The following is a 21947-nucleotide window of genomic DNA, read 5'->3' on the forward strand; positions in this document are numbered from 1 at the left end:
ATTTGTTTGGGCCGTGTGACGGAGATTTGCTTCAGGTGAAAAGTTTCAGTCTCAGCACACAATGTAAGAGAAATCGATCAGATTATCCGCGAAAATCTTACCGGAGATTATACTGAATACTTTCGCAGGTATCACTAGAGAACGTGTTTTAAAGTTTGCGAGGTTTGTATACAACACGATGGTTGCAGTCATTGATATGTCGCTTTAAACGTTAAACGAGATTTAAGCTTAAATCCCTCTAGATTTTTTGCATAATTTGCTGTGACTGAAACTTTGCCAATCCCGTGAAGTTATTTCGTCGCACGGGCCACGCAGGTATGTCGAGCAACTGGCGCTTTCGCCTACGTAGCTTTCTGCTTTCTGTGCGCGCCAAAATCTCATCTTCGCTTTGTAGTAAAGTCGTTCACAATACGGCTTAAGTTCGTGCACGACCTCCAGGAAGCGCTTAGATAAGGCTTACTTGTGTTTCCGGTTAGCTAATTAATTTCTGAACAAAAACTTAGTAACGAGAACATAATGGGAAGGAGAGATTTTCTCGGGCAATTACCGAAGGTGTTTGGAAAGAGTTTAATCTTTCGACTGCTGCCTGGAGTGTTGAAATTCTTGAGCTAGGAAGGCCACGGATTCTCTTCTAGTCCCTTGGTCATTGTCATTTCACCTCTTCTGTCGATTGTTGAAGACCAGGATAAATACCTTTGATCATTGGAAATCGATCCGATGCTGCTTTCTCCCACATCCTCGGAGACTCACAGCCCCCTGGGTCTCCGAGGATGTGGGACATCCTGTTCTGCCTTCCATTTTGCATACACTCTCGGGACTTCTAAACATCAATATATTTCGGTAAGTGTGTCGATGCTTCATGTGCTTTTTTTCACTTTTCAATTCTGTAAGCAAAAAGCAGTCTACAGGTTTGTAGATTAAGTTTGTAGATAGGAAGGATCTAGTTGTTTCCATCAATGCCTCGTGCTTTTCACATTCTCCAGAGCCAATCAAACACTCACTCCTCAAGAAATCAAACAAACAAACAAACAAACGATGACAAAAAAGCCCGAAAAATAAATATCCTGGGAATGATTCCCTTACACAAATTAACAAAAGACAGCAATGCAGCCTCACAAATATAGAACAAGGCAACAGTTTTTTAATCAAATTCAAAATTATTAAAACAACCTCTACGGTATCTGTTTAAATACAAACGAACCTAACTAATTAGAAAACTATTTCGCGCATAATCGAAATAACTCTCAATTAAAAAAACTATATCTCTTAACTGAATCCGGCTTAGGAAAAAAAATTACATCTTGTTAGAAATTAATTTCAGAACATTTCGTGGATCTATCATTAAGGGAATACTTGGAGAATCATACGGACTGACCACTGACTGAGCTTTACTCTTTCTCCAATGATATTTATCTTTGGACTTGGGGGAAAGTCATCTCGTGATAAATGCACCTATCCAGAAACTTTGAATCACCAAAGAGTACACTTTTTTGCAGGGTTCATAGGAGATCCTGCTTTACACTTGTATGCCTCTGCGAATTTATCGTAGTTGTGCAAAGGACCAAAGATCCTGAAAGAAAAACAAATAGCAGTAATGTAACAAAGTATTAAATAAGAAAAAAAAAAAAAACAGAAAATTGTGTCGTAGATAAAATTTATTAATTTACCTGTACTTGGGGAACGTGTGGGAGTCTGTTTGAAGCTGGAGAAGGGCTGCCTTTTTCTTGTAAATACTGCACCATGGCTAAAGAAAAATAGACAGTTTTGTTAACTAATTAAATACTTTCGAGACACTTTAAATGGCAGAAAACAAAGTAGCTTCAACAGTGCGCTTCCCATTATGTTTTAATTTGCAAATTTTATAATTTGTTCTATCTAATAATTATTCAGTGAAGAGGAGGTGAATGGCACTCGCTATTAACTTCCGAAACAGCCAATCAGCTCGCACGAAAAGCACTACTCAGCTGTGTGGTATACCCTAAATGTTGATATAACCTAGTTTAAAAGTACACTCACGATAAATGTAGAATTGATTGACACCAACCTGTGCAAATCCAATAAAGAACAGTTGCTCTTCAGTTAAACCAAGCCCAGGGAGGGTGCCCTCAGTGCCCTCTTTTGCGACCAACGATTTGTAAGCCTGAAGGGAAAAATTACATAAGGTACTTTTAAAATAGAGGAAATGGAAACAGATTAAGATGAAATAACAGCGAAAACAAAACAAACTGGATACCTTTATGAACCGCACGAGATTTTTCCGATGTATTCACGACACAAAACATAAAAAAATGTTGCAGATTTACCAATATCTAAAATTCCCCTCTCAACAAAACACCCAAAATAAACATCTAGGTATTCTAGCTTCATTGATATTCAATCAAGGAATCTCACTTTAAAAGCCAGTTTGAGTCCGCCGTTGTCAGCTATGTTTTCGTTCAGCGTCTGGTTGCCGTCTATCTGGATATGGAAAATAGTAAAGAAATTAAATTCGTTACCTCAAAGGAGATTGTTAACAGCTATATGTAGAACGAGTCTTTTACGGTCCTCTTCATCATCATCTTTATTTGCTTTATTTTAACGATACATAGAATTTACGTCATAGAAAGTGCGGCGTACGGGGTTTTATTCACAAGTTGTTTGTGTCAAAACTCGAACGAGCGAAGGCTTTTGACAGAAACAACGAGTGAATAAAACCCCCTACAAAGCACTTTCTATGTCGTGAGCTGTTTATTGCACATAACACGAGAATTTTCATTGAAATAATTTTCTGAACGCAAATTAGAAACAGAAACTCACTAACGATGCAAATTTAATGGCAATGGAAAATATCGCAGTACATGTACATAAAGGGAGTAAAGTGCTGAATGGAAAACTGCACTTACAAAAGTTTTTTTTTTTTCATCTAAGTACGATATCAATAAAACGATTCGAGCAAAGGCCAAATTTTGCGAGCACTTTTAAATTGAGAATACGGGCGAGCATGCGAGCAGCTGCAAAAATTTTGCGAGCACGAGCAAGCGAGCGCCCGTGTACTTCTTTCGAGCAATTTGATTGGTTCTACTTCGACACGTGAAAGAGCTGTACGGCATTCTAATTGGCTGTTTAGACTTTTTTCACAAGTGAAATAAAGCGAAGAGATTTCTACATATGAGCTTTATGGAATAAAATTCTCGTGTTCTGTGTAGTAAAAATATTTATTTAAAGCAATAACAGCTAGAAGGCGAGTAGACCAAAGAAGCCACCAGGCTTGTGGGAGAGCCACCTCACTTACAATAATAAATCAAGTAGAGAAAAAGTGCTACTATTGTGCGGCTTGGCCGTTTTACCATTTTCGCCACTAATGGGCGATTTGGCATTTTGGCCACTTGTGGCGACTTTGGCATTTTGGCCATTAGTGGCAGTTTGGATATTTTCGCCGATAATGTCCGTTTTGGCATTTTAGGCATTTTGTCCACTAACGGCATTTGGGGCATTTTGTCCACTAGTAACCGTTTAGGCATTTTGTCCACTAGTAACCGTTAAGACATTTTAGCCGCTACCGGCCGTTTAGGAATTTTGGCATCTAGTGGACGTTTATGCATTTTGTCCACTAGTGGCAGTTTAGCCATTTTGTCTACTAATAGCCGTTTAGGCACTTTGGCCACTAGTGGCCGTTTAGGCATTCTGTCCATTGGTGACCGTTTAGGCATTTTGTCCACTGGTGGCCGTTAACGGATTTTAGCCACTACCGGCCGCCGTTTAGGCATTTTAGCATCTAGTGGACGTTTAGGCAGTTTGGCCACTAGGGGCCGTTAAGACATTTTGTCCACTAGTGGCCTTTAAGCCATTTTGGCCTCTACTGGGGGTTTAGGCATTTTGTCCACTTGTGGCCATTTAAGCAGTTTGTCCACTAGTGGCCGTTTAGGCGTGTTGTCCACTAGCGGCCGCTAAGGCATTTTGTCCACTTGTGGCCGTTTTGGCAGTTTTTCCACTAGTGGCCGTTTAGGCATTTTATCCACTAGTGGCTGTTAACGCATTTTGTCCACTGGTGGCCGTTTAGGCAATTTGTCCACTAGTGGCCGTTTAGGCAGTTTGTCCACTAGTGGCAGCTAAGGCAGTTTGTCCACAAGTGGCCATTTAGGCAGTTTGTCTACTAGTGGCCGTTTAGGAAGTTTGTCTACTAGTGGCTGTTTAGGCAGTTTGTCCACTAGTGGCAATTTAGGCATTTTGTCCACTAGGGGCTGTTCAGGCATTTTGTCGACAAGTGGCCGATTAGGCATTTTGTCCACTATTGGGGCTTTAGGCAGTTTGTCCACTGGTGGCCGTTTAGGCAGTTTGTCCACTAGTGGCTGTTCAGGCATTTTGTCTATCAGTAGCCGTTTAGGCATTTTGTTAACAAGTGGCCGTTTAGGCATTTTGTCAACAAGTGGCCGTTTAGGTATTTTGTCCACTAGTGGCCGTTTAGGCATTTTGTCTACTAGGTGCCGTTTACGCATTTTGTCCACAATTGGCTGATTAGGCTATTTGTCCACTAGTGGCCGTTTAGGCAGTTTGTCCACTAGTGGCGGTTTAGGCAGTTTGTCTACTAGTGGTCGTTTAGGCAGTCTGTCCACTAGTAGCTGTTTGGGCATTTTGTTCACTAGTAGCCGTTTGGGCATTTTGTCCACTAGTGGTCGTTTAGGCATTTTTTCCACTAGTGGGGTTTTTTTAGGCAGTTTGTCCACTAGTGGCCGTTTAGGCAATTTGTCCACACGTGGCCGCTAAGGAAGTTTGACCACCAATGGCAATTTAGGAATTTTGTCCACTCGTGGCTGTTCAGGCATTTTTTCTATCAGTGGCCGTTTAGGCATTTTGTCAACAAGTGGTCGTTTAGGCATTTTGTCCACTAGTGGCCGTTTACGCATTTTTCCACTAGTGGCTGTTTACGCATTTTGTCCACGAGTGGCCGTTTAGGCAGTTTCTCCACAAGAGGCCGTTTAGCCAGTTTTTCCACTAATGGCCGTTTAGGCATTTTGTCCACTAGTGGCAGTTTAGGTATTTTGTCCACTAGTGGCTTTTCAGGCATTTTGTCCACTAGTGGCCGTTTAGGCAGTTTGTCTACTATAGTGGCTGTTTAGGCAGTCTGTCCACTAGTGGCCGTTTGGGCATTTTGTCCACTAGTGGTCGTTTGGGCATTTTGTCCACTAATGGCCGTTTAGGCATTTTGTCCACTAGGTGCCGTTTAGGCATTTTGTCCACAAGTGGCCGATTAGGCATTTTGTCCACTAGTGGCCGATTAGGCAGTTTGTCCACAAGTGGCCGATTAGGCATTTTGTCCACAAGTGGCCGATTAGGCAGTTTGTCCACCAGTGGCCGTTTAGGCAATTTGTCCACTAGTGGCCAATTAGGCAGTTTGTCCACAAGTGGCCGATTAGGCAGTTTGTCCACTAGTGGCCGTTTATGCAGTTTGTCCACTAGTGGCCGTTTAGGCAGTTTGTCCACTAATGGCCGTTTAGGCATTGTGTCCATTAGTGGCCGATTAGGCATTTTGTCCACTAGTGGCCATTTAGGCAGTTTGTCAACAAGTGGCCGTTTAGGTATTTTGTACACTAGTGGCCGTTTAGGCATTTTGTCCACTAGTGGCCATTTAGGCAGTTTGTCCACTAGTGGCCGTTTAGGTATTTTGTCCACTAGTGGCCGTTTAGGCATTTTGTGCACTAGTGGCCGTTTAGGCACTTTGTGCACTGGTGGCCGTTTAGGCATTTTGTCCACTAGTGGACGTTTAGGCATTTTGTGCACTAGTGGCCGTTCAGGCATTTTGTGCACTAGTGGCCGTTTAGGCATTTTGTCCACTAGTGGACGTTTAGGCATTTTGTCCACTAGTGGCCGTTTAGTCATTTTGAGGACTAATGGCCGTTTAGGTATTTTGTCCAATAGTGGCCGTTTAGTCATTTTGAGGACTAATGGCCGTTTAGGCATTTTGTCCACTAGTGGCCGTTTAGTCATTTTGAGGACTAATGGCCGTTTAGGTATTTTGTCCAATAGTGGCCGTATAGGCAGTTTGTTCACTAGTGGCCGTTTAGTCATTTTGTCCAGTAGTGGCCGTTTAGGCATTTTGTCCACTAGTGGCCGTTTAGGGAGTTTGTCCACTAGTGGCAGTTTAGACATTTTGTCCACTAGTGGCCGTTTAGGCATTTTGAGCACCAATGGCCGTTTAGGCATTTTGTCCACTAGTGGCTGTTTAGGCATTTTGTCTACTATTGGCCGTTTAGGCACTTTGTCCAACATTGGCCGTTTAGGCAGGTTGTTGACTAGTGGCCGTTTAGGCATTTTGTCTAATAGTGGCCGTTTAGGTATATTGTCCACTAGTGGCTTTTCAGGCATTTTGTCCACTAGTGGCCGTTTAGGCAGTTTGTCCACTAGTGGCCGTTTAGGCATTTTGTCCACCAGTGGTTGTTTAGGCATTTTGTCCACTAGTGGCCGTTCAGGCATTTTGTCCACTAGTGGCAGTTTAGGCATTTTGTCCACTAGTGGCCGTTTAGTCATTTTGTCCACTGGTGGCCGTTTAGGCAGTTTGTCCACTAGTGGCCGTTTAGGCAGTTTGTCCACTAGTGGCCGTTTAGGCATTTTCTCCACTAGTGGCTGTTTAGGCATTTTGTCCACTAGTGGCCGTTTAGGCATTTTGAATAAAGGCTGATAGATTCGAAAGAAACTGTTTGGGGCTGCGTCGGTGGGAGTAACGAAATAATTTGGATATATCAACAAAGTTGAAATGGTAAATTGGCCACCGTAATGATTACAAAAGCTGACGTTTCGAGCGTTAGCCCTTCGTTGGAGCGAATAGAGGAATTGTGGGTTGTGTGTGCTTTTAAAGGCAGAAAATGGAGCTACGTTATTGGTGGGAGCATGTCAACGAGAAAAACATGAATAAATTAGTGGAATGAAAAGCGTTCGTTGATCCCTGTGGGATTTAGACTGCCGGTTTGAAAGATGAGCTTTTGTTCAAGATTTTTACGGCTTTCCGTGCCACCTAAGTGCAAGGAAAGACCGCAGATCGCCATATGTTGCTTAGAATGATTAGGTAAATTAAAATGTCTAGCGACTGGTTTCGATGTGTCCTTGTCATTCCTTTCCACGTCTCGAAGACGTTCTCGGAATCGGTCACCTAGTCTTCTGCCTGTTTCGCCGATGTATATCTTTTTGCAATAAGTGCAAGTTATGCAATAGATTACATTGGCGGAGGTGCACGTGAAGTGATCGGTGATCTTAATGGATCGTTTAAGTCCCGATATTTTATCAGTGTTGTGAATGAAAGGACAAGTTTTGCATCGTGCACGAGCGCATTTAAAAGTGCCTGGTTGGTCATTAGTCTGAAAAGAACTTCTGACCAAAAAATTACCTATGTTATTGTCGCGTTTGAATGAAATGAGAGGAGGCTGCGAAAAGATAGTGCTTGTCTCTGGATCGTTTTGAATAATTTAAAGTTTTTAAGAATGATGGATTTAACTGAGTGGTTGTGAGGGTGAAACGTGAGAGTGAATGGAGTGCGGTCGGAATCTTCCTTATGCGACGTTTGTAGTGCTGAATGTCGATCAATAAGTTGAGCGCGGTGGTAACCCGCTTGAACGACGGAAACAGGGTAACCACGTTTATCGAAGAACTGGCACATTGACTCTGATTTGTGGTGGAAATCAGAGTCATCACTACATAAACGACGAAGTCTTAGAAACTGAGAAAAAGGAATGGAATTCTTAACGTGAGATGGATGCGAAGACGAATATAACAAGTAATTATGCGAGTCTGTAGGTTGTAATACACACTAGTGCATAAACCTTTACCTTCAATTGAAACTTTGACGTCTAAAAAGGAGAAAGAATTGTCAGAAATTTCCCAAGTATATTTCAGAGCCGGGTGAAAAGAATTGACTGCGGTTATGAATTTAGTGAGCTCCTCTCTGGTAGAGAAGGTAGCGCCGATACAGTCGTCGATGTAGCGACCGTAGAGTTCAGGTTTGGACCCGTTGTATTGGCTGAAAAATTGATGTTCGACAAAACCTACAAAAAGATTGGCATAGCTAGGTCCCATTTTGGTGCCCATGGCTACACCATTGGTTTGTTTGAAGAAGTTGTTTCCGAATGAAAAACAATTGAGTGTGAGCACTAGTTCGGCTAAGCGTAGTAGTGTTTCAGATTTAGGTTCCTTAACAGTACGTTGGTCAAAAAAGTGTTTAAGGGTCAGAAGGCCTTCGCCATTAGGAATGACAGTGTAAAGAGACGTAATATCCATGGTGAAAAGAAGTTTGTTTTGGTCAAGGAAATTAAAGTCTCGAAAAATTTGAAGAGCGTTTAGACATTTTGTTTACTAGTGGCTGTTTAGGTATTTTGTCTACCAGTGGCCTGTTACGCAGTTTAGCCTCCAGTGGCCGCTTAGGAATTTTTTTCCACTAACGGTTTTTTAGGCCTTTTGGCCACTACGTAGTGGCCATTTTGGCATTTTGTCCACTTAGTCCAGTAATCGTTTCGGCATTTTGGCGACTAGTGGCCGTTTAAGCACTCTGTCCACTACTGACCGTTTAGGCGTTTTTTCCACTAGTGGATGTTTTGGGATTGTGTGCGCCTATAAGTAATCGTTTAGGCATTTTGGCTGCTAGTGGTCGTTTAAGGACTCTGTCCAGTACTGGTTGTTTAGGTGTTTTATCCACTAGTGGCCGTTAACGCCTTTTAGCCACTAGTGGCCGCTTGGGCAGTTTGGGTAGTAGTAACCGTCTAGGCATTTTGTCCAGTTGTGGCCGTTAGGGCATTTTCTCCACTAGCGGCAGTTTAAGCAATTTGTTCACTGGGGGCTGTTTTGATATTTTCGTCACTAGTGGCAGTAAGGACGTTTTGTTCACTACTGGTCTTTTATGCATTTTTGCCTCCAGTGGACGTTTAGGAATTAGAGACCTTAAGATTTGAGGACGTTACCTGTCTAGGACGCCACCGGAAGTTTGTTTCCACCTAAAAATGACATTGCGCATGTCTTTGTGTGAATGGGACGGCGTTTCACAAATGGCGAGTACGCCATTTTCTAAATTTCGCGTCGTGCACAAAACGTGAGTATGTGTTTGGTTTCGGAGCTGAAATTATTGATTTCTTTCGCTGTTTTCGCTCTTATTTCGTATAATCTGTTGTTAACAGTGTTGGTTTTTTCAGAGATAAACGATGGATTCCAGTTCCGAGTAAGTAGACTCCACATGTTTTCCTCATAAAGAGAATGCAAGCATTTATCATGTTGAGCATCAATTTATCATATCACGTGAGAGGTCGGCTGATGTAAGTAGAGTGTAGTTATAATCAGAAGTCAAACTCGCAGTTTCAACAGTGAGCCTAATCAAAAGTTTTCGAGTGCTGCGATCTTTCTTTAGAAGTCTCGATACATTTTCCTCGTGCTTGCCATGTTTTACCGATTTATTCATGAATTGGTAATTTACTGGTTACTCTTAGATATATCGGAGATACTTGTTTTCTCGGCTTATCTTGAAAGTGATTTGAGTCTCACGTAATTAAGACTGTCATATTTATTATCCATGCAAGTTCCATCCCACTACAAAGAATACTCATTTCGAAAGACTCCATTACATTAATTTTTTATACTTCATCAGAGACCAGCTGAGTTAAGGAATTTAATTATATTTCGTCAGGTAAGCCAACACCATCAACCAAGAGAGAGATGTCGTATTTTTCGAAGCGAAAATCTGTCTTACACTCAGTCTAACTTTTATCTTGCAACGTAAATCTTTCATAATTCCAATAAAGATACTGTGGATTTTTCGACTTGTTAACATCATACAACAACAGAAATTCATCCTCATTGATGATTTCCTCGCAAAAACTTAAAAGTTCGTCCCGCGCTTTCCTGAAGGACGCTATTCTCGACCAGGGGCTGGAAAAAGTTCGCGCCTTGTTAATACCTTTTCTCTCTAAATTCCCGCACAAAGAACGGCGTTCTCGCCACACGCCTTTATATGCCGTGAAGTCCTAGAAGAAGACGTCGTCCTCAAATCCTGAGGTCCCTATTTATTTGGCTAGTGGCCATTGAGGCCTTTTTCCACTAGTGCCGTTTAAGCATTTTGCCCACTAGTGGCCATTAAGGCATTTGTCCACTAGTGGGCGTTTGGACATTTAGTCTACATGTGGCCGTTTAGCCATTTTGACCACTAGTGGCCGTTAGGGCATTTTCTCCACTAATGGTCGTCTAAGCATTTTGTCCACTAGTGGGCGTTTGGGCATTTTGCCTACTAGTAGCCGTTTAGCCATTTTGGCCACTAGTGGCCGTTAGGGCCCTTTAAGCACTTTGTCCACTAGTGGCCGTTTACGCATTGTGTCCACTAGTGGCCGTTTCAGCATTTGGCCCGTGGCCGTTTAGGCATTTTTGTCCAGTAGTGGCAGTTTAGGCAGTTTTCCCACTAGTGGCCGTCTAGGCATTTTGGCCTCTAGTGGCCGTTAGGATATTTTGTCCATTAGTGGCTGTTTAGGCATTTTGTCCACTAGTGATCGTTTATGCATTTTGGCCACTAGTGGCCACTAGATTAAGGCATTTTGTCCACTAGTGGCCGTTAGGGCATTTTGTCCATTAGTGGCCGTTCATGCATTTTGTCTACAAGAGGCTTTTTAGGCATTATGTCAACTAGTGGCCGTTAAGGTAATTTGTTCACTAGACGCTTTTTAGGCATTTTGTCCACTAGTGGCCGTTAAGGCATTTTGTCCACTAGAAGCTTTTTAGGCATTTTGTCCACTAGTGGCCGTTAGGACTTTTTTTTCCATTAGTAGCCTTTCAGGCATTTTGGCGTCTAGTGACAGTTGAGGAATTTTGTCCACGAGTGGCCGTTTAGGCTTTTTGTCCACTAGTGGCCGTTTGGGCATTTTGCCCGCTAGTAACCGTTTCGGCAATTTGGCCACTCGTGGCCGTTTAAGCAATGTGTCCCCTACTGACCGTTTAGGCGTTTTGTCCACTAGTGGCTGTTTTGGCATTTCGTCCGCTGGTAACTGTTTAGGCATTTTGGCCACTAGTGGCCGTTTAGGCACTCTCTCCACTACTGGCAGTGAACGCTTTTTGTCCACTAGTGGCTGTTAATGCACTGTAGCCACTAGCGGCCGTTTAGGCATTTTGGCCTCCAATGGACGTTTAGGCTTTTTTTCTACTAATAGCAGTTTGTGCATTTTGTCCTTTAGTGGGCCGTTTAGGCATTTTGTCCACTAGTGGCCGTTAGGGCATTTTTTTCCACTGGTGGCCGAGTGGGCATTTTGGCTATAAGTGGCTGTTTACGCGTTTTGTCTAGTAGAGGAAGTTTAGGTAGTTTGTGCTCTTGTGGCCGTTTAGGCAGTTTGCTTACTAGTGGCCGTTAGGACATTTTGTCCACTAGGCCTTTTAGTCATTTTGGCCTTCAGTGGCCGTTTAGGAATTTTTTTCCACTAGTGGCCGTTTAGGCCTTTAGTCTACTTGTGGCCGTTAGGGCTTTTTGCCCTCTAGTGGCCATTAAGGCATTTTGTCCACTGGTGGTCGTTTGGGCATTTTGTATACTAGTGGTCGTTTAGCCATTTTTGCCACTGGTGGCCGTTAGGGCATTTTGGCTACTAGTGGCCGTTAATGCATTTTATCCACTAGTGGCCGTTTGGGTATTTTGGCCACTAGTGGCTGTGTAGGCATTTTGGCCACTATTGACTGTTTGGGCATTTTTGCCAGTACTGGCCGTTTGGGCATTTTGTCCACTAGTAGCCCTTTAGGAATTTTAGCTACTAGTGGCTGTTAGGCATTTTGTCCACTTGTGGCTGTTATGGGATTTTGTCCACTAATGGATGTTTTGACTTTTTGTCAAGTAGTGGTCGTTCAGGCATTTTTTCCAGTAGTGGCCGTTTGGGCATTTTGGCCATTAGTGGCCGTATTGGTATTTTGGCCACAAGTGGCCGTTTAGGCATTTAGGCCACTATTGGCCGTTTGGGTATTTTGGGCTCTAGAGGTCGTTTTGGCATTTTGGCCACTAGTGGGCCTTTTTGGTATTTTGGCTACTTATGGCTGTTCGGGCAGTTTGGCCACACTAAAGAATGCACCGAAAAGTTATGAAAAAGCCTAAGCGTGACGTTACATGACACGCCATGTTACCTTCTTCCCGTAAACTTCAAATTTAGAATATTGTTCCGAAAGGCAGTTTGCTCGTGACGAAAATCCAGCAAATGAGAAAGTCGACCACCAGTTGTTTATATTGCCATCCTTGTCAAATAGTCTTCCTGTAGGTAAACCAGAGAATACGGAGACATGCGTTAAAGAGAAATATAGTGGTTGGTTACCCATGACAAAAGTGAATCTTTCAGTGAATCAGTACTGCAAAACCGTTTATGGGAGGCACTTCCGTTTATTCCATTCCGTAATAAACGCGTCCAACTTATGTTTGTGGTTGCACCCACCCGTTTTCTCGATTTCCGCTCAATGTGAGTGGAATTTGGGCTTGTGAAGGTTGGCTAATATTCATATTTGGCAAAAGAATTTCCTGTTTGGCTGGTTAAAGTTTATCTTACTGTGTTTTAAAAAGAAAAATTGCAAAAAACAGCCAGCCATTGGCAATGGTAAAATAGTTTTACATAGGGTTACACAAAGTATTTCAAGACTCATTTAAAACAAAAGCACGTACTACAGCATACAATCAGTTTAAAAGGAGATAAAGTCTAAAATAGGTAAGTCGACTATTGGCCATTTTACAGTTGTGTACTGAATTGCCGCGCCTTTGATTTGGAGTGAGGCTGAGGGTGATCTTGTTGTGATAGAGACCAGTATCTTGTTAGCATGATCACAAAGTAATCTACATTTGAATAGCAGCAACATTTGTATCATAACATGGACGTTCATTTGCCTCACTCCCGTGAGAAGGCTTGGCAACCAAACCTACAACTGTAAAATGGACTATTGATAACGCACCAGTGCCGTCGAATCCATGAGTAACCTCGTGACCAATCACCATACCAATTCCACCATAGTTAAGATATCTGACAAAAAAAAAAGTTACTATTACTTTTAACTTGTAATCCTATCGTATTCTTATCCTTGTTTCTCTCTCTAACGCGATCTTCATCGCGGCATCGCGACGAGAGTTACCGGAATACAAGTCTCTAAGTTATGTTAAGTTCAGTGCCAATTTTTTATCGCAAGAAGTTTCTAAGTTTTTGTTTTTATTGAAATTCTAGGGCTAATTTTTATCCTAATTATCTTATCTCTTTCACGAGTTAACTAGGTAAATAATGAAGGCGGCTTATTTTAAGGAATCTTGTGTTCTGTTTTGAGCTGTCCTAAAATTGATTGAATTGACTTGTTGAATGAAATTTGTTTGGAATTTGTATTCAAGATTAAAGATTAAAGCTGAGGCTAGCTTGTCCGTTTTACATGTACATTACTAAAAGATTAGGAAGAAAAGTTTGGTTCCAGACTCAAAGTGTAAGGTTCGTAATAAAAGTGTCTAACAACAAAACCGACAGCAAACAACAAATAAGCATTATAACATACTTGGGGTAATTTGGGTTGTAGAAAGGTGGTTGTAGAATGGCCGCTAGGAAAACTGAAAATAAAAGTTGTGGTTTTATATCATTCCCATTCATAATAAATGACTTGAAAGTTCTCAAGCAGTGCGTAGAACCTCGACTAACTTGAATTCGGTGCAGTCAAGGATTCAGTTAAATCAGACGCCCTTGATGGGCTCCCGTTTAAATTCCTTAATCTTAACCTATATAAGAAAATACGAAAACATCACTTGAAAACGAAACGTGCTGATTCAAAAGGAATCACTGAAGATTCAAAGGAGCGTGCATCTATTCTATACCAGATCGAGTGAGAGGGAGCCGGGGGCATTTTATGTAATTGTTCTCTAACTATCATTATCTCCCACCATAAATTCCAAAATAGATTAACAAGGTACGTATCGCTCCCAAAAAATTAACTTTAAAGTTCCCACCAACGCTTCTCGTTTCTTTTAAGGAAAGGTATACTACAGAAACTATGTAATTCGTGCTAAGAATAAATACATACCACTACAGAAATGACATTGAAGAAAGATGTTTTCAGTCATGTCACGATAATGGGACAAAGAATTTTTCTGAGTCCTCATGACCTTCAGATTCCTCGCTCCCAGGCCTTACCTCTGAGCCACAGGTGAGCTAGGTCATTGCTAAGTGGTCACTACAAATGAAAACTTAAGTACCTACAAGGTACTAGTAACTTGAAAAGTATAAAAAGACTTGGAAACTTGCCGATTCGGTTTTGCCTGGGTGAGTAGTAGCCATTTACTTGGGATGGGCCCATGAACCATCTAAAGTTGTAAAGAAAGAGAAAGAGCTGTCAAAAGACAAGTCCACCGACTTTGATCAAGTTTACCTGAAAGAAATTTGAGATCATAAAATAGGTCGTGGTTATTCATCGTGGTAGATAAGACGTTAGACGATGAGGTCGTACGCGTACTCAGTCGACCTCGACGCCTAAAGAAGACCAGCAGTATGCGGTCGAAATGTCGCAACCACACCCGAAGCGGCCACGTCGTGAGACAAACGATCGCATTTCTCTTTCAAATTTGAGATCACTCAGCATTTTCAACAACCGCTCATGCCGAAGTAGCATGGGGCTCTTAGATACAAAGGAAAATGGAGGAGAGGGAAGGAAAGAAGATTTTCCTTGCTGGTCTCTATCCACAGGCTTGTCCAATAAACCGTATGTTTCTTCTGCTACAAACGTGAGAGAGTTCTTTATATTTTGGTTTCTTCTCTATTCATTTATACCCGGAGGAGAACAGAGGAGAAGAGCTATTACTTACTGGTCTCTATCCACAGGCTTGTCCAATGAACCGTATGTTTCGTCTGCTACAAACGTTAAAGCGTTCTTTGTATTCTCAAAGAGATATTCACCAACTGTCAGCTGTGAAAGAAAGGAAAATTGTAAAATAGCGAGAACACTTTTCGTGTGAACGTCCTGAAGCAAATAAGGTCAAAAAAATGGTACAAATGCTAAATAGCTGAATTTTTTCTGAATACAATTTCAATAAGAGAGCGAGTGAGGACAATTCTTTTATTTTTAATCTTTAAGAACAATACTTTACTCAAATATTTATTGTTGAGAAAGCAAAAGTTTTCTTTTCTTATTTTTTAGAAAGGAGACAGAAATAAATTAGCCATTATTTTTTAACTCTAGATCCCTGAAATACTAAGAAAACAAATCATTAGGAAAAAAACCGAAAAAAAAAGATTTTTTTTCTTTTTTCAGATATAGAGAATGATTGCAGGTAATTGCATTCTAGTTTCTGTGGGTTTTTATTTTTATCATTTTGTGCCACAGCGGCCTTCTCCAAACCGATGGATCTCAGGGGGAATCCTTTTTACTCAGAAGGTTCCAAAAATTATGTCTGCATTGACAACTTACATCTTTAATTGTTGTGTAGTATCGCTGAGTATTTTTATGAGTCAAAATAGATACAACAAGTAAAAATACTCAGCGATACGACACAACAAAACGTTTAATAAGAGATTTATTATCCAACACACCAAATTGTTATTTCAGTGCGGGCTAGTTTCGTGGATATTTATTTACGGGGAGTTCGTTACACTCTCTGGAGTACAAATATCGCGTGATATCTGTACTCCTTTTGGGCGTTATTTGTACTCTATGAAGCACAGTTGAGTAATAATTTCCTTTTACTCAGAATGTTCCAAACGTTTTGTCTGCGTTGACAGCTTACATCTTTAATTGTTGCAGCTAGCTTGGCTGGATCCTTTATAAAGTCAGGGTAGCCAATATCTTCTGCGATTGCGTTGGCCTGAAAAGGAGACAACACGTTGTAAATGTTTCCTTATAAGCATCAATAAGCGGGCAACCTCGATTAACCTTCAAAAAGCTGAACAATTCACTCGTCTTGCTTCTGTCTATGGAATAATGAAATGGGTCTATTTTTCCGGCTCAACTATCCGCATTATGCATTGCCTTCACAATAGTCCTTTTATAACTGGTAACGCTGAAGAGCTTCTGCTGACGCTAAGCAGGAAAAATCGAGACTAATTCGGAAACGCTTTAACTGTAGACAATCACACCTTTATTCTTGCGTTCGTTTTGGTCAAGGAAGACATCCATTCCAATGAGTCGAGGCCGCTAATAAATTCTTCTTTGATCAACTCTGTCATTTGTGTTATCTGGATCAAGAAAACACTATTTTTAACTCACAGTAAGTGATTAATGATAATTTTGTCTCCAGATGGGACGAGCAATAATCTGGTGTCACTGAATTAACTAACTGAAAAAACTTATCTATCCCTCAAAGAGCGTGTACATTATATTTACACGTTATCAATATTATATTTACACGTTATCAATTCTGCCTGTTTGCTTATTACTCCCTCAATCGAACTTTTATAGAGTCAAGACGATTTTCGGCACGGACAGACTAGAATTACGAAGAGCAGAGGGACAAGTTCATCATTCCACACGAGTTAAATTGTGCAACATTTGTTAGAGTTTTTACGATTTGTAAAATTCCTTTGGTAGTCGAGAAGCGAGGTTTAGTGGGTGTTCGTTAGCGCACGTTTTTTTCGAATGTGCATGTAAGTGAAATTAATAGAAAAAAAACACAAAAACAAAAACAAACCAGTATCTAAACTCTTCACGTCTACAGCTAAATACGTGACGCAGGTTTACAATGCGCTTATGCCTGTGGTTACGAACTACTCGGAGTTCGACATATTCCAGCCTGTAAAAAGACCAGCAGCATGCAATGGAAAAGTCGTAGTTCAGATTGGAGGTGACTGAATCTTAGGTCAAATTAAATGATAATACTGTGTTAGCAGGGATTTGCTAAAGCAAAGGCATAGAAAAAACCAGGAAAGATTTATTACTCGACGTTTCGGGGTCATCGTGACTCCATTATCAAGAGACTAGTTTAAAAACATGCAAATAAGGAAAGGTACAAGAATAGCATAAATTAGACTGAACGGCTTAAACAAACACCTTGGCGCGGATGGAATCCGTTTGCACGTTTGCCAACACTGAACGTGCAAACGGATTCCATCCGCGCCAAGGTGTTTGTTTAAGCCGTTCAGTCTAATTTATGCTATTCTTGTACCTTTTCTTATTTGCATGTTTTTAAACTAGTCTCTTGATAATGGAGTCACGATGACCCCGAAACGTCGAGTAATAAATCTTTCCTGGTTTTTTCAATACTGTGTTAAAACTGCATTTCAACTCCATTAATCTTAATCCTTCCTATAACCTTTTCGTTTCTGACATACCGTAGCTTTGCTTTTTTCGTCAAATGAAGCATCCACGAACAGCAATCCAAGAGGCATTCCAAACACCTGCTGCATATCATTAATACACTGCTGCCAACGATATGTTGTTCTGTTGCCTGAGAGGGTGACGGCGTACTGTTCTTTGGCATCTCTGTATCTTTTGGGCATTATCTTCACAAAGTTATTAACGACTTGCCACATAATGTAATTGACAAGAACCGTTGGGTCTCTTTAGAGAAGAGAATCAAAAAGAGCATTGAAAAAGGAAATGGCAACGGTAGTGATATTGAAAATAACAATGGCGATGGAAAAGGTAATGACAATGGCATTGTCGATGGCGATAGAAAAGGCAATAGAAAAGACAATGACCATGGCAATATATATGGCAATGGCGATGGCATTTATGAGGCGCCAAAGGGGACAAAAATGCTGTTTAGCAATTTTTCTTTCCAATTATATAAATATGTTCTAAACTGAAGATTTTTGTCATCAGTTTACATATTAGATGCTAACTTAGTGAAATATTTATGCTCTTTTTCGCATTTATTTTCTAAACGCTTCAGTTGCATTCTAATTGCAAAGAAAATGCGTTACAAGTACAGAAAAAATTATTCTAATTGAAATGTGTTTTTTATGTTCTAATGTTCTTATTACATTCTATTTAAAAAAAAAAGTATTCTAATAATGTTCTTTTCGTGCCAAGTTAGAAAAAAACTCTGCTCTTAAGAATGAAAAATTATCCTAGTCTCAGTCCGAAAATACATGGCAATTGCAAAAAATACATGGCAATTGCAAAAAATACATGGCAATTGCAAAAAATACATGGCAATTGCAAAAAATACATGGCAATTGCAAAAAATACATGGCAATTGCAAAAAATACATGGTAACTGCAAAAAATACATGGCAATTGCAAATAAAAGCGTTCTAATTAGTATGCAAATTATATTCAGTTGAATTTTTCGTGCTAATTAAAACGCGCTTCCAATTAAAATGCAAATTGATGCTACACAAAGCGGTGTTGGGTAAGGGTTTCGCGGACCCCGTTTTGGCGCTAATTTTAAAGCTTTGAATTTGATGACTATCTAGAAAAGCTACGATATGCCTTTATACCGTCGAGGAAGAGGCGACATAGAGATAGCTAGAGAGATTCTTAGAAAATACTCTAGCAGTTCTCGGTCAAATTGCTAGCTTCATTCAACAATGGGAGACCCAGAATAACAAAACTGAACGACTTAGAAAACGCTGTTGATCGAATGACCGAGATCTGTACAACGTTTGGCGTTCTTCATCAGAGTGTACCCAACAACAGCGCTGCAAATACTTCAGTCTATTTTCCTCATTATTTCGCGGACCCTCTAGCGCTGCACATGCAGACCGCTGCTCCTCAATGCATTTACCATGCGACTCTGGCCAATATTGGGAGCCGAGTAAGCGATTTCACTGATTGAACGACAGCTGTGAGGTTGCTCTCTGAAATCTCAGTAAAACCGTCCGTTTCGAGTCTGTTACGAAAAATAATGTTGCGCGACATGCATGACCTTCTTGAAGGTTCGCGAAAGGTCATGGCTTGTTTATTTTAGTAAATTATGTAATCGTTTCGAAAATTGGGATATTTTGTAATGTTGCTATAATTAGACCATTTTTAGAAAGTTCTAGAACTTTATCGCGTAAGTATATAACTAGGACAAGTTACGCAAAGCTTGAAGTTAGTTTTCACAGCGATGAGAGTTGGTAGTGATCATACGCAATCAGTCAAGTGTGACGAGGCAGTGTTTCTTGAATTTGGCGGAGGCCGTGAATATTTTCAAGTTGATCGAAGTTGGCGAATGCGCGGAGGCCGTGATAGTTTAGTGAGTTACGGGCTAGTGTAAAGTTAATCAAGTGAAAACTACGCTCATTTTGGAATAAACCTTCTTGTTGCTGTTCCGATAGGCATATGGTAATTCGTGGACTGGACTGGACTGGACTGGACTGGACTAGTAAAACGCGGACTAGTAAAGCGTGGACTGGTAAAGCGCGGACTAGTAAAACGAGGACTAGTAAAACGCGGACTAGTAAAACGCGGACTAGTAAAACGCGGACTAGTAAAACGCGGACTAGTAAAGCGTGGACTAGTAAAACGCGGACTAGTAAAACGCGGACTAGTAAAACGCGGACTAGCAAAACGCGGACCAGTAAAACGCGGACTAGTAAAACGCGGACTAGTAAAACGCGGACTAGCAAAACGCGGACTAGTAAAACGCGGACTAGTAAAACGCGGACTTAACAACGACAACAACAACAACAACAAAAATTTCTTACGAAGGCGATCACAAGACTTAATGGCGAGCCAATTTAGTGAGTGACAATCCCTGTTTGACCTTTAAGCTACACATGGGTTTGACATGCACCAGATACAAACGAATTTATAAGTTTAGGCTAAGAAAGAATTTTATTCAGCACCAGTTCAAAATCCTAAAATACACTTTCGTCGTAAATTTCACGGCAGAAACGCAGGAATTCGATGAATGAAAGTCGTATTAAATCTCCTTGTGTCTAGGTAGAAAGAGTCTCACTGACTTCAGCTTTTCGGTGGAAGAATAACCGATTTACGCACGCCATTACAGAAAAAAAACAAGCAGACTGACAACTCCAAAACACATATTCGCATTCACTTACAATTTGACTTTCCGTGACATTTTAAAACGGAACAGAGGTAAATCTTCGAAGATTAATCGTCGTTGGAAATAAAAAATACTTTCCGTAATATCTCTGTTTTTCTCTTTACGAGAAAATCGTCGCCTGATCAGTTAACTTGTGTGTGTTTGTCACACCAGTACTGCTGTTTCTTCAAAAGCGTTTGCTTTTTTTACTCTTCAATTGACAGGTGTCACATCGTGACAGTTACTTTTCAAAAAAATGTTTGAAAATTTGCTCGGAAACCTTTTAACTACCTTTACAAATAAAAATGTTTCGGCAAAAGATTTCTCTTTAATTTGAATAAAGTTTGTTTTCTTTATAACTCACTCGCTATCAAATTGTTAAGTTCAAGGAGGATTTTCCTGTAATTAAACTCGTAATTGTAGCCCTAAATCATTCGGGTTCTTCAAATTAAAGAGAAAGCTTTCGCCGAAACATTTTTATTTGTAAAGGTAATTAAAGGCTTCCGAGCACATTGTGAAAAATTTTTTGATAAGTAACTGTCACGATGTGACACCTGTCAATTGAAGAGTAAAGAAGCATACGTTAAACAGCAGTACTGGTGGGACAAACACACACGAGTTAAATGATCATGCGACGATTTTCTCGTAAAGAGAAAAACAGAGATCTTACGGAAAGTATTTTTCATTTCCAACGACGATTAATAATCGAAGATTTACTTATGTTCCGTTTTAAAATGTCACGGAAAGTCAAATTGTACGTGAATGTGAATATGTGTTTTGGAGTTGTCATTCTGCTTGTTTGTTTTCTGTAATGGCGTGTGTAAATCGGTTATTCTTCCACCGAAAGGCTGAAGTCAATGAGACTCTTTCTACCTAGACACGAGGAGATTTAATACGACTTTTATTCATCGAATTCCTGCGTTTCTGCCGTGAAATTTACGACGAAAGTGTATTTTAGGATTTTGAACTGGTGCTGAATAAAATTCTTTCTTAGCCTAAACTTATAAATTCGTTTGTATCTGGTGCATGTCAAACCCATGTGCAGCTCAAACAGGGATTGTCACTCACTAAATTGTCACTCACTAAATTGTCACTCACTAAATTGGCTCGCCATTAAGTCTTGTGATCGCCTTCGTATGAAATTGTTTTTTTGTTGTTGTTGTCGTTGTTAAGTCCGCGTTTTGCTAGTCCGCGCTTTACTAGTCCGCGCTTTACTAGTCCGCGCTTTGCTAGTCCGCGCTTTGCTAGTCCTCGCTTTACTAGTCCGCGCTTTACTAGTCCGCGCTTTACTAGTCCGCGCTTTACTAGTCCGCGCTTTACTAGTCCGCGCTTTACTAGTCCGCGCTTTACTAGTCCGCGCTTTACTAGTCCGCGCTTTACTAGTCCGCGCTTTACTAGTCCGCGCTTTACTAGTCCGCGCTTTACTAGTCCGCGCTTTACTAGTCCGCGCTTTACTAGTCCGCGCTTTACTAGTCCGCGCTTTACTAGTCCGCGTTTTACTAGTCCGCGTTTTACTAGTCCTCGTTTTACTAGTCCGCGCTCTACTAGTCCTCGTTTTACTAGTCGAGTCGAGTCCAGTCCACGAAATACCATATGCCGTTCCGATAACCCTGCGTTCTGTTATGACTACAAATCACCTGCCACTCAAACATCGAACTCGTAACAGATTCCAGATTCCTCTCTTCGTCTTCTAAGAGTTCTCTCAGAAATTCTCAGTAATTTAGCAATTCTAGCCGAGCGAAAGTGTTTACTTCGCAATAATTCCAGTTGATCCTTCATAATTTCAAAAAGAGGACGACCTTTTTCGCCGCTGCTGCTCACTGGGCATTGGTATTCAGAAGAACAGGCACTCTCTTTATTTAAACCTTTGAGTCTCGTACGAAGATGATGTGTTCGTATATCGTCAAAAATACTCGTCAGGCGACTGAATTATTTGCAGCACTGTGGGTAGGTACACTCTGATGAAGAACGCCAAACGTTGTACAGATCTCGGTCATTCGATCAACAGCGTTTTCTAACTCGTTCAGGTTTGTTATTCTGAGTCTCCCATTGTTGACTGA

General features: G+C 40.9%; 1 protein-coding gene across 3 annotated transcripts in view; it reads right to left on the minus strand.

Annotated features, from left to right (window-relative positions):
• Positions 1-1119: 1119 nt before the first annotated feature.
• LOC111345519 (endothelin-converting enzyme 1) overlaps positions 1120-21947 on the minus strand; it is a 35054-nt gene continuing 14226 nt past the window's right edge. For all 3 annotated transcript variants that reach the window (XM_088730431.1, XM_088730430.1, XM_088730432.1), the window contains 12 exons: positions 17244-17472; positions 16053-16151; positions 15704-15781; positions 14786-14886; positions 14229-14287; positions 13489-13540; positions 12907-12974; positions 12097-12221; positions 2392-2457; positions 2045-2140; positions 1668-1744; positions 1120-1570 (listed from right to left, as the gene is read on the minus strand). In XM_088730431.1, the coding sequence (XP_088586557.1) occupies positions 1471-1570; positions 1668-1744; positions 2045-2140; positions 2392-2457; positions 12097-12221; positions 12907-12974; positions 13489-13540; positions 14229-14287; positions 14786-14886; positions 15704-15781; positions 16053-16151; positions 17244-17472 (1150 nt within the window). In that variant the 3' untranslated portion in view covers positions 1120-1470. The remainder of the gene's footprint in view (positions 1571-1667; positions 1745-2044; positions 2141-2391; positions 2458-12096; positions 12222-12906; positions 12975-13488; positions 13541-14228; positions 14288-14785; positions 14887-15703; positions 15782-16052; positions 16152-17243; positions 17473-21947) is intronic.

Source organism: Stylophora pistillata, chromosome 8 (assembly GCF_964205215.1).
Source record: "Stylophora pistillata chromosome 8, jaStyPist1.2, whole genome shotgun sequence".
Classification (NCBI taxonomy): Eukaryota; Metazoa; Cnidaria; class Anthozoa; order Scleractinia; family Pocilloporidae; genus Stylophora; species Stylophora pistillata.